The sequence below is a fragment of the Pseudonaja textilis genome, chromosome 2 (assembly GCF_049901715.1).
Source record: "Pseudonaja textilis isolate UNSWEBS1 chromosome 2, rPseTex1.2, whole genome shotgun sequence".
NCBI classification, from domain to species: Eukaryota; Metazoa; Chordata; class Lepidosauria; order Squamata; family Elapidae; genus Pseudonaja; species Pseudonaja textilis.
The window spans coordinates 254,541,733-254,561,172 of NC_141991.1; the positions used below are offsets into that span (position 1 = coordinate 254,541,733).

Consider the following 19,440-nt stretch of genomic DNA (forward strand, 5'->3'; position numbering starts at 1 on the left):
GCTGGAGACAAAATCCTTGTTTGTCCAATCACATTTAGCCAAAAAAAAAAATATCTATTCTGTTCTGTTCCATTCTCTTCCATTCCATGTTTTCTCTTCCCTTCTCTTCTCTTCTCTTATTTATTATTCTATTCTATTCTATTCTATTCTATTCTATTCTATTCTATTCTATTCTATTCTATTCTATTCTATTCTACTCTACTCTACTCTACTCTATTTTTATTCCTATTCCTATTCCTATTCTATACGTTCTATTCCATTCCATCCTATTGTATTTCTAATTCTACTCTACTCTATTTTTCAACATCAACCCAAAAACTGAGAAACGCACACCCAGGACCAGTGTCTACTCAACAACGGTAACTACGTGATGAAAAAGCTGAGCTAGGTAACTTCTTATCAAACCTGCAGAGTCAGAAGAGGCCTCAAAGTCCAACTCTTTGTTCAACACAGGAATCCAAATCAAAGCAACTCAAATTAACCCACCCAGCTCCCATAATCTCTCTGGATAATAGGCGTTGAGGATCAAAACATCCTTATCCTTAGATAATTTTAGCTCTATCAATTCTAGACGTTGAGTGTCAACGTCCTTATCTTTGGATAATTTTACCTCCCTAGATAATTAGATGTTGAGGGTCAAACCATTCTTGTCTTGAGATAATTTTTCTAACGTTCAACTTGAATCCATGTTCCTGTAACGTGGGATTATTAACCCACGAGCTGAAAACTAGGATGAAAGAAAGTAGGTATTCTCTTTCTGAACCTCTGATCCCAAAGGCTACTTGGCCACCTTCAATCAACTCCTTGGCTTCCAGGATCTTCAAACCCAGAAAAGTCATCCGTTTTCAAAACTTACTGGAACTCAACCCAAGAAAGACTGGGATTTCTTTCCCACCCATCCCGGTGATAAATCCTTGCCTTTTATTGGGGCCACGAAAGCGGGACAAGGCTTTCCCGCCATGGGGAGAAAGGATGCTCGGTCTTTGATCTTGCCATGGAAGGTATAATCTGGTTTCACAGGGACTGGAGGAAAAGTCTAGAAAAGAATCAGAAAATATACATATATTTTTGCCAAACCAAGAACAAAAGTTTTGGGGGGAAGTAGGCAGTGGAGAAAACTTCTAAAAATCACTCAAATAATGGATAGAGACGTTTCCACATTATGGAATAGAAAACAGAGTTGGAAGGGACTTTGGAGGTCTTCTAGTGCAGGGGTCACCAGGGGCTGGGGACCACTGGTGGTCCGCAAAGAAATGTCCGCCCCAAAACAATTAATCCAGGCTGCACGGGAACACAAGGCTTGTGTTGCTTGCATTGTACACAACACGAGGTAGTGAGGGGAGGGAGAAAGGGTGGAGGGGAGGAACTTGCCCCACTCACCTCACACACCTGGCCTGGCCACCGGGCTGCTTCTTTCCAGTTCTTTCTTCTTCTGCTTTTGGCTGCACACAAGGAAAGCAGCCGAAGTCTTTCTTTCTCTCCCCCAAAACTCCGCCAGAAATGACCCTGCAAGGCCTCCTGCTCCAAGAGGCTCCGCCGGCAAAGACTCGGTTCTGGCGGAGTTTGGGGGAGAGACAGAAAGACTTCTGCAGCTTCTGCTGCTTTCCTTGCATGAAGCCAAAAGTCTCTCCCCGCCAGAACAAAGCTGGAGACGGTATCCTGCCATCCCAAATAAAGAATGATCAATTGGTAGGAAAACGGGGGTGGGGGATTTTCCTGCGGACTTTGGGGGGGATTTCCCCAGGGTCTCTGGTCCACGAGATTTAAAATGATGCTTTTGGGGGTCCCTGAGGTCCAAAAAGTTGGGGACCCCTGGTCTAGTCCAACCCTCTGCTTAGGCAGGAGATCCTATAGCATTTCAGACAGGTGGCTGTCCAGTCTTTACAAACCTCCAGTGATGGACCACCCACAACTTCTGGAGACAAATTGTTCCACTGATCAATTATTCTCACCGATAGGAAACTCCTCCTTATTTCTAAGTTCCTTCTCTCCTTGATGAGTTTCCAACAACAAAAAGGTTCGCCATCGCTGCCCTAGACACCATTTCAGACAAATGGTTGTCCCATTTCTTTTCGAAAGCCTCCGGTGATGAAGCTCCCATAACGTCTGGTGGCAAGCCTGTTCCGCTGGTTAATTGTTCTAACTGTCAGGAAATTCCTCCTTAGTTCTAGGTTGCTTCTCTCCTCGATGAGTTTCCATCCGTTGCTTCTTGTCCTGCCTTCAGGTGCTTCGGAGAATAGGTTGACTCTCTCTTCCTTGTGGCAACCCAAAAAATATTGGAAGACTGCTTCCATGTCATCCCTAGTCCCACTTTTCATTAAATTAAACATACCTGATTCCAGCAGCCATTCTTTATATGTTTTAGACTCCAGTCCCCTAATCCTTTTCGTTGCCCTTCTCTGCCCTCTTTCTAGAGCCGTGATGGCAAATCTAGGGCATGCGTTCTGTGTTTGCTGCGGTTTAGCCCACCTGCCCGCCCGGGTTCTTACCTGTCCTTGATTTCCTGCTTTTTCAACCTCAGCTGCTTTGCGGGGCACAGCTGAGGTTGAAAAAGCAGGAAAAAAAAGAGGCTTTTCGAACGCTGTACACTCTGCGCGCAGCGCTTTTCAGCTGTCCGGTGCGCACGCAAAACATAGTCAGGGAACTGGTAGTAACACAAGTTGAATCCCACCCCTGATTCTATTCTATTCTTCATTCCTATATTCTATTCTGTTCTATTCTATGCTGTTCTACTTTATTCTAATCTCTATTCTACTCTATTCTATTCTATTTTCTATTCTACTCTATTTTATTCTAATCTCTATTCTATTCTACTCTATTCTATTCCTAATTCATATTCTGTTCCTTTCTGTTCCTACCCCTATTCTAATTCTATTCCAATTCTATTCCAATTCTATTCCAATTCTTATTCTTATTCTATTCTATTCTATTCCATTCCATTCCATTCCATTCCTAATCCTAATCCTATTCCATTCCTATTCCTATTCCTATTCCTATTGTATTCTATTCTATTCTATTCTATTCCTATTCCATTCCATTCCATTCCTAATCCTATTCCATTCCTATTCCATTCCTATTCTATTCTATTCTATTCTATTCTGTTCTGTTCTGTTCTGTTCTGTTCTATTCTATTCTATTCTATTCTATTCTATTCTATTCTATTCTATTCCATTCCTATTCCTATTCCATTCCATTCCACTCCATTCCATTCCATTATTCTATTCTATTCTATTCTATTCTATTCTATTCTATTCTATTCTATTCTATTCTATTCCATTCCATTCCATTCCATTCCATTCCATTCCATTCCATTCTTAATTCATATTCTATTCTGTTCTTTTCTTCATTCCAATATTTCTATTCTATTCTATTGTATTCTAGTCTAGTCTTGTCTAGTCTGGTCTAGTCTAATTATCTTAGCAACTGTGGCAAGAAAGATTGTAAAACAGGACAAATTCCCCATAGCAACTGTCTCACTTAGCAGTGGAAATCTGGGGCTCACTTGGGATCGTAAGTCAAGAACTACCTGAACCCCCACCCAAAGGCGTCTTACATGGGTGGCCACCCCCCTCCCAGCACCTTCCGTTCATGGCGCTTAACTCACCTCCGTGTAGCGGAGGGCTGGGTGAGCCCCTTGTACCGCCGTCACCGTCAAGGGCATCCCCTCCAGGTGCCAGAGCTTGCGGCTCAGGTCGTCGTAGGAGCGGATCAGGCCGACCATCTCTTCCTCACCAGTCCCTGCAGGCTGTGGGCACCCCAGGAAAGACCAGCGGGCCAACACGCATTAACAGCGCAAAGTCATTTCCGTCAGCGCTTCAACACCCGCGTTCCCATATCAGGAGGAAAAAGGAATAGCAAAGGAAAAGGGGGCTTTTTTTGGTGAAGGAGGAGGGAGGGGCTGAGGAGTCAACACGCCCCTTTTAAGGGCTAAACCGCAACGTTGCAGCGTCATATAAATTTAACAAATAGTAAATGTAAAAAATGTTGCCCTCTGTCGAGCTGGGTTGTTCCCTTGCAGATGTTTCACTACCTAACCAGGTAACAACATCAGTGTGGTAAGGGAGTGGGGTCTGTAGAGAGAGGAGGAAGAGGAGGAGGACAACTGTGGGGTCCTTGGTGCTCTCGGTGCTTGGTTGTTTCCTTGCAGACGTTTCATGAACCAGCTTGCTGCTCTCTTTAAGTTTGGTAGTTTTCTTGCAGACGTTTCATGGCCCAACTAGGTAACATCATCAGCGCTAGAAGGGAGGGGAGTTTGCGAGGAGGAAGGAAGGAAGGAAGGAAGGAAGGAAGGAAGGAAGGAAGGAAGGAAGGAAGGAAGAAGAGGAGGAGGTTTTCTTGCAGACATTTCATGACCCAACTAGGTAACACCATCAGGTTTTCTTGCAGACATTTTCTTGCAGACGTTTCATGACCCAACTAGGTAACATCATCAGCACTAGAAGGGAGTGGCCTTCTAGAAGGAGGAGGAGGAAAAGGAGGAGGAGAGGGGGGAGGAGGAGGAGGAAAAGGAGGAGGAGAGGGGGGAGGAGGAGAAGGAAAAGGAGGAGGGGAGGAAGGAGGAGGAGGCAGAAGGAAGAGGAGGGAGGAGGAAAAGGAGGGAGGAGGAGGAGGGAGGAGGAGGAGGAAGGAGGAAAAGGAGAAGGAGGGGGAGGGAGGAGGGAGAAAAGGAGGAGTTAAAGGAAGAGGAAAAGGAAGCAGGAGGAGGAAGGAGCGAGGAGGAAGAGAATTGTGGGGTCCTTGGTGCTCTCTGAGCTTGGCTGTTTTCTTGCAGACATTTAATTGCCCAAATAGATAACATCTTCAGTGCTAAAAGGGTTTTTTTCCCTCCCTGCTTATATACAACAGGGCTCTTCAAACTTGACAGCTTGAAGACTTGTGGACTTCAACTCCCAGAATTCCTCCTCCAGTCGTGTTAGAGCTGAGGAATTCTGGGAGTTGGAAGTCCACAAGTCTAAAACTTACCAAGTTTGAAGAGCCCTTGGTATACAGGCATCCTGTCTTTGTAAAGAACAGAAAGAAAACCACACTCCCACCAACACAAGAGCAAGCCGCCTGTATTTAAACAGAGCAATTCCCCCCCTCCCTTACAGCACTGATGATGTTAGCCGGTTAGGTAACGAAACGTCTGAAAGAAAACTCTCAAGCTCAGAGAGCACCAAGGACCCCATACTTAAACCCTGAACTACAAATATTCTAGCCAATCCACTTGTCTATAAACAGAGCAACCCCTCCCTCGCTTTAGCGCTGATGTTGTTATCTACTTAGGTCATGAAACGTCTGCAAGAAAACCACCCAGCTCAGAAAGCACCAGAAACCTTCTCCTCCTCCATCTCCTCCCTCCAAACCCCATTCCTTGCTAGCATTGATGATATTACACAGTTGGGTCATGAAACGTCTGCAAGAAAACCAACAAGCTGAGAGAGCACCAAGGACCCCACAGTCTTTCTCTTCCTCCTCCCTGCAAACCTTTCTAGCACTGATGATGTTACCTAGTTGGGTCATGAAACGTCTGCGGGAAAACCACCAAGCTCAGAGAGCACCAAGGACCCCCAGAATAGCTTCAGTACTAAAATTCTCTCATTCTGTCTTTCTAAAGGACACAGGGGAGCCCCCCTGCCGCCCCAAAATGAAGAAAGGTTCTTTTAAGGAGAGTCTTTGGGTGGGACTCTTGAAATGTACAATGCATGAGGCTGGGGGTAGAGGGAGATTAAGTGTTTCCGTCTTGGTTTAGAGAGTTATTTTATGGGGTTATTTTTCTTCCTAGACCATCCCAGTGTGGAAAGGACAAGAGAATCTCCTCAGGCAAACTGTTGTGGCGGAGCTGACGGTAGATTCGGACAGTGAGGAGGTTGGGGAGGAACCTGGGCCAATCCTGGAGTCTGGGGACGGCTCGGACGAGGGCTCTGCGTCGGAGGCAGAGATCGGGCCAGGGCCGCCCGACAGTTATCAGCTGCCTTTGGAGTCGGAGATCAGTGGGGATGAAGAACAGCTGGAGCCTGTTCCCAGTGTGCGCATGCGTAGAGCTGTCAGAAGAGAACAGCTCAGGAACAAGGGCCGACTTGGGAGTAATGCCACAGGTGGACGGTGAATAGCCCCTCTCATACGGAATAAAAAAGGAGCAAAGGGGGAACGAGGTTTTGCAGAAGACAATTATTTCATTTGGGTGAAGATCTGTCCTTGCATTCTTGCTAAATATTGCCTGTGACAGTGTGGCAACGGAAAGATATCGGCCTGGCAGCTCTCCAAGCCTGATAATAGTCTGTAATTGCGAAATCTCTTGAAAGACTGTTGGCCGAGACTTTGTTGGGAGAGGAAATTCATTGTAAATTAAATAAAAAGGGTTTTATCGGGACGAGGAGTCGGCTTCGTGATGATGGAGAAGCCTAGGTCAGAACATAAAATATCTCGAGATTCAGGGATGGCAAGGAAGAAGACAAGGAATAAGGTGGAAAGGGACCTCACCTCGTGCCCCAGTTTAATTAGGGGTTCCAGCAGGGCCCCCACATAAGAGATGGAAGTTTCTGGGATGTCCAGGTGCCTGGAAAGAAGAGAAAACAAAGAAGACCAAGAATTATAAATATCTCTTCTTCAAAGTCACTTTGCGTTCTTCCTGCCTCCTAAGCATCCTCTGACATGACCAAGAATCAGGGTTCCATTCAGGCATCACCCTAAACTAAGATATCACCAGCTTGGTGCGACATCTAAAACCCGCCAAGATGGCTTGTAAACCAAGGTTTAACGCTATGCGCTATGATCACTGATGCTTTTTCAGTAAACAGTGGTAAAAACTAGCCATGGTTTAGTATAATGGGGGGATAGAGTGAACTTCTGCTGCAATTTCAAGGAGATAAAAGAGGTCTGTAGGATGTTTGGTCCCTCTTGAGCTTGGCTGTGTCCTGATGACATGGCCTAGTTGGGTAATGAAATGTCTGCAAGCGAAACTCAGAGAGCACCAAGGACCTCACAATTCAACTCTGGGCTACAAATATTTTTTTTTCCATTGGTATCTCTCTTGATAAATGTTAGACAACGATCAAGCAGTACACATCAGCCTGGTCAAGGCACCACAAAGAACACTCCCAGCAACACCGACAGGATAAGTTATTAGTATATAAATGCCAAGCAACTCCCCCACCCACCAGCACTGATGGTGTTACCTAGTTGGGTCATGAAATGTCTGCAAGAAAACAAGCCAAGCTCAGAGAGCAACAAGGACCCCACATTCCTCCTCCTCCTCCTCCCAAACGCCACACCCTTCTAGCACTGATGATGTTACCTAGTTGGGTCATGAAATGTCTGCAAGAAAACAAGCCAAGCTCAGAGAGCAACAAGGACCTTGCGGTCCTCCTCCTCCTCCCTCCCACACACCACTTCCTTCTCGCACTGATGATGTCATTCAGTTGGGTCGTAAGATGTCTACAGGAAAACCACCAAGCTCAGAGAGCATCAAGGACCTTACAGTCCTCCTCCTCCCCACCACACATACCACTTCCTTCTAGCACTGATAATGTTACCTTGTTGGGTCATGAAATGTCTGCAAGAAAACCAATAAATCAGAGACACCTTACTGCCCGCTTTCTTCTCCTCCTCCCCCTCTTCCTCATCCCCAACCCCCCCACTCCCTTCTAGCACTGATGATGATCTTACCTAGTTGAATCATGAAACATTTGCAAGGAAACAACCGAACTCAGACAGTGCCAAGGACTACACAGCCCAACCTGGAGCTCCAAATATTCTCTTCTAACCAAAAAAAGAGTATAGCCTTGATGATGTTCCCTAGTTGGGTCATGAAACGTCTGCAAGGAAATAACCCAAGCTCAGAGAGCATCAAAGACCTCATTTTTCAACCGCGAGTTATAAATATTCTCTATTTAAAAAAAGGGTCCTAACTTGCAGGCTGTTAGGATTCCGGCAGTTGCCCTAATTAAACCATGAGCCTCAAGCCAAGCTTCAAACACTTCGAAGAATTTATTAGGAGCGAACATGTCGGGATGACATGTATGAAGCTGATCCTGAGACACGTTATTTCATTGTCACCCTTGACCCTATTCCCCCCCACCCCTTTCTGGGTATATTCATATTTTCCAACCAAAAATGCGTTCACAGCCAAGTGTTATAAATCACGTTCTCCAATTAGAGATTTGCACCGGCAGAAATTCTGGTAGCTTAGTTATAATCTTTGCAAGATAAGAACGGAACGCACTGCGATGACCCGGGGCGTGACACAAAAATAACCAAGGCACAAAAACAGAATAAAGTTCCTTCAATGCCTCCAGCTTGGCCCCAACGTCCAATGATCCTCGGCTGGAAATCAAATTCTTAAAGAGAACAGTTTACGGAGGGAGTAAATGCAGTCCGCACCCAAAGTAAAGTTAATTCGAAATCAAAAACCCCAACACAAACTACCCTGAAGGAATTACTACGGCAGGCAAGGATGATTAATTGCAGACTTCTAGCATACAATGCAGCCACCACGGTTGGGAGGAAGCCAAAACACAGGTAAGCTCAGACAAGAATAATGCACGCTTTGCTTCCAACACTGGGCCATGTGCAGTTCGTCCTTTTAAACAGTCCTCACAGCTGCAGCTCATGAAGGGGATCAGGGCCACTTCCTCCCCCATAGACCACGCCACTCATGTTTCTCCCTTATCCGCTCCTCCCTGCGTGCCCTAGGATGAAGGGCCTGGGTCTTCCTCTGACTGCCCAGCCAGCCTCTGCCCTTCCCCAGTTTTGTCCACAACCTCTGGAGCCACACTTCCACTCCCTGTCGGCTGTTCCTCCTCTCCCTCAGAGTCAGACTCCAACAAGGGCATGAGACGCGCTTTCAGTTCCAAACTGCTGCATTGCTCTTTCAAATTTATCTCTTCCCCCCACGCTTTTCTATTCATGGCAACTCTAAAACAGGCATAGAAATGTTTTATGAATTGACACAGCCTGCATTCCACCTCAAGCCTCTGTTTCTGTAAAAAATATTTGCTTTCTCAGTCCTATATTATCCAGTTAGACTTCTCTTTAAATTTCTATATTAAAGGAGAATATATGCAGCTCAGGGTTGACAGGAAGGGTCCTTGGTACTCTCTAAGCTTCCTTGTTTGCTTGCAGACATTTTGAGATCCAACTAGGTAACATCATCAGTGCTAGAAGGGAGAGGAGGAGGAGGAGGAGGAGGAGGAGGAGGAGGGAGGAGGAGGAGGAGGAGGAGGAGGAGGAGGAGGAGGAGGAAGAGAAAAACTGCGGGGTCCTTAGTGCTCTCTAAGCTTGGTTGTTTTGTTGAAGACATTTCATGACCCTAGATAACCTCATCAGTGCTAGAAGGGAGGGGCTTGTGAAGAAGAAGAAAGAAGAAGAAGAAGAAGAAGAAGAAGAAGAAGAAGAAGAAGAAGAAGAAGAAGAAGAAGAAGAAGGAGGAGGAGGAGGAGGAGGAGGAGGAGGAGGAGGAGGGAGGAGGAGGGAGGAGGAGGAGGAGGAGGAGGAGGAGGAGGAGGAGAACTGTGGGGTTCTTAGTGCTCTCCAAACTTGGTTGTGTTCTTGTGGACATTTCATGACCCAACTAGGTAACATCATCAGTACTAGTGATATCACCTAGTTAGGATAATGCAACATCTACAAGAAAACAAGCAAGCTCAGAGACCACCAAGGACCCCTCAGATTTCCAAATGGCTGGAATCGAAGTGAGAAGTCAAGACGTTCCGGACAAAATAAGTCCCCCGCCCCCATCCTCACGTTCTTTCACGTGGTAAGAGCTATTCTAGTTACTCACAGCTTTAAGATATGACGTATGATTTGCTCCGGGATAAGACGTTTCTGGCACAGGTTGGCAGCGTCCCACAAAACGGCTTCGCAGATGACGCCATCTTGGAAACGCCTCAGCTCCGACCGCTCCCCCAAAATTGCCGAAACTCCATGGCCTACAGGAACAAGATGTCAGGGAGGTTATTTTCCTCCCCTTTTCCCCTTGTATTACCTTTCGACAACTATAAGGCAACTCAAGTATTTTAACAATTAGAGATTCCGTGGGGACTATAGCAGAATAGCAGAATTGGAAGGGACCTTAAGAGGTCTTCTAGTCCAGCAGTCTCCAACCTTTTGGACCTCAGGGACCACCAAGCTCCTCATTTTAAATCCCAGGGACCACTAATATGAATTTTGACTGAAGGTGGCTTGCTGACGTTGATGGGAGAGAGAGAGAGAGAGAGATCTGATCTAACCTCTCTCTCCCACCCCACCCCTCTCTCTCTCTCTCTCACACTCACACTCACAGGCAGGGGTGGGATTCAAATTTCTTAACAACCGGTTCTGTGGGCATGGCCTAATTTATGGGCGTGGCTTAGTGGTCATGTGATTGGCTGGGCATGGTTTGTATGTAAATATTATAAATATTTATATAAATATTGAATTTTTTATTTAAAAAAGAGCAACTTTTATCCAAAATCAGGCAAAGCAGACAGGCAGATTGAGTTGCTCACAGAATCATTCAGAGATCTATCTATCTATCTATCTATCATCTATCTATCTATCTATCTATCTGCTATCTATCTGCTATCTATCTGCTATCTATCTATCTATCTATCTATCTATCTATCTATCTATCTATCTATCTATCTGCCATCGGCTACCTGAGTCTAAAATTTGCTTGCAAGCAAACAAAATTAACTCACAACAGACCATGTATGTAAATATTGTTGTTGTTTTATTAAAAAAAGAGCAACTTTTACCCCAAATCAGGCAAAGCAGACAGGCAGATTGAGTTGCTCACGGAATCGCAAATTCACTTAGAGATCTGTGTTTCTGCCATTGGCTAGCTGAGTCTGCACTGCTTCAGTCCTAAGGGAGGTTTAAAAGCAGAGCCAAAGATCTAAAGATTAGCTAGAAAGCAAGAAACTCAACCATTTCCTGCTTTCTAGCTAATCTAAATCTCCCGGCACAGCAAAACAGCTGATGGTTGGAAAAATAGCAACTTAGCAGGCAAGTTTGCCAGGTAAGGAGTGAGCGGGCTGGGAGGATGGGCCATGTGGTCAGCGTAGCCTTGTGTTCCTGTGCAGCTTGGATTAATTGCTTTGGGGGATTGCTCTGGGGGTGACATTTCTCTGTGGACCACCAAAATTTTCTGCGGACCACCAAAATTATTCCTTTCTATCCATCATCTGTCGTTCATTTTAACATCTCAATTCTTATTTGTTTCTGCCATTGGTCAGACTCAGCTAGCCAATGGCAGAAACACAGATCTCTAAGTGAATTTGCGATTCTGTGAGCAACTCAATCTGCCTGTCTGCTTTGCCTGATTTGGGGTAAAAGTTGCTCTTTTTTTATAAAACAACAACAACAATATTTACATACATACATACATACATACATACATACATACTCCTCTCTCTGTATCTTCACCATTCAGACTGTATATTTCTCCCATCTCTATCCTCCTAAGCTGCCAGGTCTCCAAAATATCCACCCAAGCCCCTATCTCTCTTTCAAAAATACCTTCTAGGACGATAACCTAATTATTATGGTCAAATGAGGGAAAAATATAGTTACTCCTTTATAATAGGATTTAAATGTAGTTTAAGCATGGTTATGCTAGAAGATTCCTCTTTACTCTTTCTGTTACATACAAAACCCCGCACCCTAAAACCCAAAATGTGTTCAGTTACAAGTACATGATGCATTGTTACAATCTTCTTGGAAAACAGGGGCTAAAGCAACAAGTAAATAAGGAGTTAAAGCCCAGCAGTGAAACAAGATAAGACACCAAGGCACAGAAAACAATGTCACGTCGACCCTTAAGCCTATAGTTTAGCTTATCTTATAATAAAGGGGCGTGCGGAGGGCCTCTTGGGCGTGGCGTGTTCCGTGCAGGGGTATAAATGTATTGTTTAAATATGGAGTTTTCCTCTTCTTGTACCCAATCCACTTTGGAAGGGAACTTGACGGCCCGTTTGCCAATGCGTATTTTCTTTAATAAACCTTCGAATTGTGAACCAGACCTGTCTCTGTATTGCGAGTATTAAATAATTCGGGTCTTACACATCACATCAAATATTGCACCGGCTGAATATTTTGATCTAGAGACGAGAGATGTCCCAAAGGTTCTTTTTTTTGTTTTTTTTTTCAAGAGGCAACTGGACTTTCTGGGTTTTTCTTTGAAGACGTTTTGCTTCTCCTCCAAGAAAGCTTCCTCAGCTCTGTGTCGCTTCTTCTCATCTGAAGAAGCTTCTTGGATGAGAAGCAAAACGTCTTCAAAGAAAAACCAGAAAGTCCAATTGCCTCTTGAAAAAAGCACCCGGAGGACGGAGAATCTCCACAGACACTGAGAGAAGAGATGGTAAATCAACAGCCTGACCTAGTTCTCACCTCATCTTGATCTGCTTCTGGTCCTCGCTCCAAAACACTGTTGGCAAAATCAAGATTTAGCAAGAGTCCAAAGGATAAGGAACTGATGTCTTTGTGCTTTGGGGGGTCCTGGTGAATCGACCACTGGAAGAAAACACAGGAGGAGAGAAAAAACTGAATGCGGTATTCCAAGTGTGGCCTTAAACACTACCTCATGGTAGTCCTTCAATGGCAACCATTCGTTTAGTGACCGTTCGAACTTCCGTGGGATTGGAAACAGTGATTCCCAGCTGGTCCTCACCCTTACAACCATTGCCAATATCTCAGGGGCTGCCACAAAGAAGACGGAGTCAACCTATTCTCCAAAGCATTTGAAGGCAGGACAAGAAGCAACGGATGGAAACTCATCAGAGAAGCAACTTAGAACTAAGGAGGAATTTCCTGACAGTGAGGACAATTAACCAGCGGAACAACTTGTCACCAGAGTAAAGAAGGGAGAGAGGAAGGACCTGAAAACAGGACAAGAAGTAATGGATGGAAACTAACCAAGGCAAGGGTCTTCAAACTTGGCAAGTTTAAGACTTGTGGACTTCAGCTCCCAGAATTCCTGAGCTCTAACATGACTGGAGGAGGAATTCTAGGAGTTGAAGTCCACCAGTCTTGCAGCTGTCAAGTTTGAAGACCCCTGAACTAAAAAGAAATCCCCTAACAATTAATCAGTGGAACAACTTATCTTCAAGAAGTTCTGAATGCTCCGTCACTGAAAGAAGCTGGATAACTGCACTGGTTATAGGTTTTCCTGCCCAAGCAGGGAGTTGGACTAGAGGACCTCCAAGGTCCCTCCCAACTCTGTTATTCTATTCCCGTGATGGCGAATCTATGGCATGCATACCACACGTGGCACTTGTGCCGGCACGCAAGCCGCAGGCAAACTTACCTCACCGCGCATGCGCACGCCTCACAGCTGATTTTCAGCTGTTTTGAGGCCTTTTTCGGCCTTCCAGAGGCTTGAAAAAAAGCCTCTGCAGGCTTTGCAGGCCGAATAATAGGCCCGTTTCATCACTTCCTGTCATACCGGGCTAATACTCTGGGCTAGAGACTCATGATTTAAATGTGGGTGGATGCCAGAGCCCTGACATAGGACTTATATTAGGTGCACACTTTAAAAAATCAGGTAGGGCTTATTTTTGGAGGTAGGACTTATTTTGGGGGGAAACAGTGTCTTTAAAGGACCACACCGTTCCTTAAATGGGTCAATCCTGGGCATTAAGTTCTTTCAGCAAGTAAAGAAAGTAAGCTTCTGGTGAAGTTACCGGTTGGGTCTGAGGCAACTGATGAGCCAGGGGCATTGACGAGCCAGGAAGAGCACTACAGCCGCCCGTCCACGCATGAGCAGCTCCATCTGCAAGCTGAGTGAAGAAGCGGAGGCAGGACAGGAGGAGCACGTGAGTTCCTCGGCCCCAGGGACAATGAGCGCTTTGAGCAGCTGCAGCGTTAATCTTGCTAAGCAAGTCTTTTTGGAAGATTTGGAAGACCTTTGCTAGAAGGCTTAAGGACTCCTTCCTCTTTAGGAAGAGACACAAAGTAGAATCTACTCTATGATTTATCCTCTCAGAGGTTTAGCTATCTTTCACCCTCACTTCCTAAAACGTCATTTTTTCTTTTGTCAGGTTTCCAAGTGATGAAACCCATTTAAAAAGAAAAGAGCAAAGCCCCTCATCCATAATAATGTTTTTTATTTAGGAAAGCATCAAATAGGCAAAGTCTATTGCAATTCCGGATCTGACACAACCCGAAATTACACCACATAATATTGGAAGTTTGAAACAGCTCCTAAAAGTCACATTCCCCAATAGAAGTAAATCAATATTTTCTGATGTCATCAATCTCCACCTCCAGGTCTCAGCAGGGTCAGCTTTTGTTCCCATGGGAAGAAGAACCACCTAGCCTAAACAACTCTATCTCCACTCCTCCCACATTAAGAATGTGGCAAACCCGAAACCCCTCCCCCCATAACCAGCAAACAGAAAGAAAAAAAAGAAATATATAATGCTAAATAAAATGACCACCTATATGTCAATTTCGGGCTTGACATCTTTATCTATATATTCATCCATCCATCTCTAACTTCCTACCTACATACCTTTCACCAGTCTAGCTATGTCTGTCTATCCCCTACATCTAAGTACAGTATCTCTCCCTCCCTCCTCCCCTCTCTCTATACAGTCTACCTTTAACTACAGTATCTATTTACCTCTATCTCCCTCTGTCTATCCTCTACCTTTAACTACACTCTCTCTAACATCTCTCTCTCTCCTCTACTTCTAACTATAGTATGTATATATGTACGTATGTATGTATGTATATATATCTCCTCTACCTCTAACTACAGTATCTCTATCTCTCATAGCTGTTTATCTATCTAGCTTTCTATCTCTCATCTCTATCAGTATCTATCGATCTATCATCTAATCTATCAATCGTTGTGGACTTCAACTCCCAGAATTCCTCAGCCAGCTTTGCTGACTGAGGAAATCTGGGAGTTGAAATCCTCAAGTCTTCAGAATGGAAGACATGATCTATCTAATCTCTCATAGCTAATCTCTTAATCTATCTAGCTTTCTATCTCTCATCTCTATCAATATCTATCTATCTATCTATCTATCTATCTATCTATCTACCTACCTACCTACCTTTCAATTACTCTGTGCTTCCCTTCCCCGTCTTTCAAACCCTGCAAGCCCTTCGAAAACTTTTCTCCAACAGTGTGGACTAGAAACGTAGGTTTGTTTTGTTTGTTTGTTTTTTAAAAAATGGTGGAAGGATAGAGACCAAACTCCTTTTTAACCCGCATCCTGCCTTGGTACCAACCAAAACCCATCCCTCCCTCCCTCCCTCCCTCCCTCCTTTTGAAAACAACCTACTGAAACACGTGATCGAAAGTCCGGACAAGCGGCTTCTGGGTCATGAAGAGCAGCTGAAAGCCATCCACCCTTTTGTCATCCAGAATCTCCATCGACTGCCTGGCCTCAAACTGGACCTAAGGAGGAAGAGAACCACCTACGCGTGAGCGTGTTTCCAGGGATCAGGCTTCGTGGCTCTTCATTACCTCTGAAGCGGTGGCGAGATTCGATTTATTTTTTTACTACCGGTTCTGTGGGCGTGGCTTGGCTTGGCGGGCGTGGCTTGATGACCACGGGAGGGGAAGGACACTGCAAAATCTCCATCCCCTAACTCCCCACCCCACTAACTGTTGTGGTTCGCCGGCAGCAGGTGCGGACGGCTGAGGTCTAGGATGAGGGGCCTGCGTGTGAGGCAGGGACGGGGCCAGGACCATCAGGGAGTGGGGTGCTGCCTTTGGAGGTTGTGGAAGCTGGCAGCAGTGAGGAAGAGGCCCCCGAGGAGCCCGTGCTCAGCACGCGTAGGAAAGAGCAGCTGCAGCAGCATGGGTGACTCGGGAGTAAGGCTGCAAGGGAATGGCCCCTCCCTGAGAAGATAAAAGCCAGCTGAGAAACCGGAGTCCTTTGCAGGAAGCAAATAAGTTTTGCACTCAAGCCTTGTAGACATTCGGACTCTTTTCATTTGTGTTTGGAGACTCGTTTGTGTTTGAATTATTTCTTGGCAACTTTATCTGGTGTTCTTGGCAGCCTTGAGCCACTTTGGCAAGGCTCGTTCTTAGCAGAGACAATTTGAAACAGCCTTTTAACCAGGAAGGAACGGAATTTGTAAAGAATCATTAAAAGGTTTGACTGTTGCCTCTGTTTCATGTTTGTCTCCTTGGAACAAGGTTTGGGTCAGAACATTAACCTGCTTTCCAGCTCCGTTCTCCTGTGCAGGGCAACCAAAGAAGACCCAGCCAATCAGCTGGGACTCAATGGGAGGCGGAGAAGAGATGGGGTTGGTGGGGCCCGTCAGAGGTGGCATTGGCCGGTTCTCTCAACATTTCCGCTACTGGTTCTCCAGAACCAGTCAGAACCGGCTGAAGACCACCTCTGCTCTAAAGGCATCTCACGGTCTTGGAAGTCATCATTAGGAACCAGAATAGCTGGCTCTTCTTTCCTTGGGCCGGCTTTCCAGGATCTGTTGGCGCAACTCAAAGAGAGACCAGCCCTGTGATGGCGAGCTTATGGCACACATGCCACAGGTGGCATGCAAGAACCCTCTCACTGGGCACACGCACCGTTGCCAGCTGCTCTTCTGGTTTCTGGCACACATGCGCTCCAGGCCAGCTGGTCTTCATGGGTGCTGGAGCACTGGAAAATGGCCTGAAAACTGGCCTGACAATGCCCCCAAAACAGTCTGGTTTCCAGGCTGTTTCCAGGCCTTTTGGGGGCCATTTTCAGACCATTGTTTTGGGCTGTTTGGGGCTCCAAAAACAGCCAGAAAACAACTTCCCAAATGGCCTGAAAACAGCCCCAAAATATGGCAAAAATAGTGTTAGGAATAACAAGGTTACCTAACATAGTTTGGGTAAAATAATATATATAAACTATGATAGTAAGTTTAAGTGTGTGTCACTTTAAACTGCAAAGCATGTAATTTTGGGTGCAATGTGAAACCACTATAAGAGGGAGCAAGAGAATCTGATGGATTGTTGATGATTCCTGACAATTACTGGATTGCATGGATTGATGGTTTGTTAACTGCGTGTTTCCCTACTGCTGAATTGCTGAAGGAAGAGAGGAGTTTGACTTCTTCATATCTCTACTGTGAGGAGATATATTCCTGGACTGATATTTGTAAGTTTACTGACCTCTCTTTTTCGACACTGGACTTTGCAATTGTATAAATGAAGAGATGAAGAGGGGTGGGCCCAGGTCTTTCTCTGAACCCTCTCTCCCTTGTTCTACCTCTCCCCTGCTCTGCCCAGCCAGACTTTGCCCTTCCCCAGTTTCCTCCACAGCCAACGGAGCCACTCTCCCACCCCGTTGGCTGTTCATCTTCCTCCTTGGATTCAGACTCCGACAGGGGCATGATAGGTTCATACTTATGACTGTGGCTGTGTTCCAAAGTCACTGCGATTCCTCCTTTTGCGACCTTCTGACAAGCCAAGACAACCCGGGAAGCCAGATTCACTTAAAAACCATGTGTCTAACTTAACCACGGCAGGATTTCACTTAACAGCGGTGGTGAGAAAAGGTCGTAAAATGGGGAGAAACGGCCTTGTTTAGCAACAGAAATGTTGTGGTGGTAAGCTGTGGACCAACTATGCACAGATCTAGTTCAGTTCGGGATGGGATCCAACCTCGTGAATTCAAACAGATTGTGTGGGGTCCTTCAAACTCTCCTCTCTGCTTAGCAGCTGCTACTCCCTGCTAGCCTGCTCCAGGAGTAACTTCACTCCTCCCACCTTTACCTGCTTGTAAGTGTTAGCAGTCATATCCGCACACAGGTTCACCAGTCCAGAAGAGTCTACAAACACCACTTGGAAGGCCTGGTGGAAGTCCGTCAGGGAAGGCTAAGAAGAAAATCAAGATTGCAAAAATCAATTAAAACGTGAGTAGCAGCTTCCAGGGAGCCAAGCTACCATCCAAGAGGAGCTGCATCTCACGCTCACACGCTCAAACAGAGGTGGAGAGGCAAAGGACTACCCTTCATTTAATACAGGGGTGTCCAACCTTGGCAACTTTAAGACTTGTGGACTTCAACTCCCAGAATTCCTCAGCCAGCAAAGCTGGCTGAGGAATTCTGGGAGTTGAAGTCCACAAGTCTTAAAGTTACAAGGTTGGACACCCTGATTTAATATCTTCATGATGAATATCACTGGTGCAGTTTTTTTTAAAAAAATCAGATTAAGATTCAATCTCTGAATTCGAGGAAAAGTTGATAATAGTATTTCTGATTTCAGCCGACAACGGTCAGGCCCAACGGACTCTTCCAAGCCCAGGTTATTCCAGATGCTTCCAAGATGACAGAAAAAGTTGATATTTTTTTCCCCCGTCCGTAACATACTTTAACTACAATACCATTAGGTCTCCCACATCAGCTCGCTCCCTATTCAATAGGGAGATTCTCACCCTAATGAAGAATAGAGTAGAATTGATTGCTTTTCTCCTGGATTAGTTTCCATCCGTTGCTTCTAGAATAGAATAGAATAGAATAGAATAGAATAGAATAGAATAGAATAGAATAGAATAGGATGGGATGGGATGGGATGGGATGGGATAGGAATAGGAATGGAATGGAACGGAACAGAACAGAACAGGAATGGAATGGAATGGAATAGAATGGAATAGAATCAGAAAAGAATAGAAATAGAATAGGAATAGAAATAGAATAGAACTGAATGAAGAATAGAATAGGAATAGGAATAGGAATAGGAATAGGAATAGGAATGGAATGGAATGGAATAGAATAGAATAGAATAGAATAGAATAGAATAGAATAGAATAGAATGGGATGGGATGGGATGGGATGGGATGGGATGGGATGGGATGGGATGGGATGGGATGGGATGGGATGGGATGGGATGGGATGGGATGGGATGGGATGGGATGGAATAGGAATGGAATGGAACGGAACAGAACAGAACAGAACAGGAATGGAATGGAATAGAATAGAATCAGAAAAGAATAGAAATAGAATAGGAATAGAAATAGAATAGAACTGAATGAAGAATGGAATAGGAATGGAATGGAATGGAATAGAATAGAATAGGAATAGAATAGAATAGAATAGAATAGAATAGAATAGAATAGAATAGAATAGGAATGGAATGGAATGGAATGGAATGGAATGGAATGGAATGGAATAGAATAGAAATGGAATAGAAATGGAATAGGAAAGAAAATATGGAATGGAATGGAACAGAATAGAATATAGAATAGCAGAATAGGTAGAAGGGACCTTGGAGGTCTTCTAGCCCAACCCCCTGCCTAGGCAGGAAACCTTATACGATTTCAGACAAATGGTTATCCAATCTCTTCTTTGAAAACTTCCCGTGTTGGAGCATCCACAACCTCTGGAGGCAAATTGTTCCACTGATTAATTGTTCTCACTGTCAGGAAATTCCTCCTTAGTTCTAAGTTACTTCTCTCCTTGATGAGTTTCCATCTGTTGCTTCTTATTCTGCCTTCTGGGGCTTTGGAGAATAATTTGAGCCCCTCTTCTTTG

At 45.0% G+C, this 19,440-nt stretch overlaps 1 protein-coding gene across 1 annotated transcript in view; it reads right to left on the reverse strand.

Annotated features, from left to right (window-relative positions):
• NOL6 (nucleolar protein 6) overlaps positions 1-19,440 on the reverse strand; it is an 80,398-nt gene that overhangs the window by 38,796 nt on the left and 22,162 nt on the right. Inside the window, 9 exon segments of the mRNA XM_087923228.1 lie at positions 919-1,036; positions 3,605-3,745; positions 6,463-6,538; positions 9,761-9,881; positions 9,884-9,908; positions 12,349-12,471; positions 13,641-13,736; positions 15,251-15,367; positions 17,684-17,785. Of these exon segments, the coding sequence (XP_087779354.1) occupies positions 919-1,036; positions 3,605-3,745; positions 6,463-6,538; positions 9,761-9,881; positions 9,884-9,908; positions 12,349-12,471; positions 13,641-13,736; positions 15,251-15,367; positions 17,684-17,785 (919 nt within the window).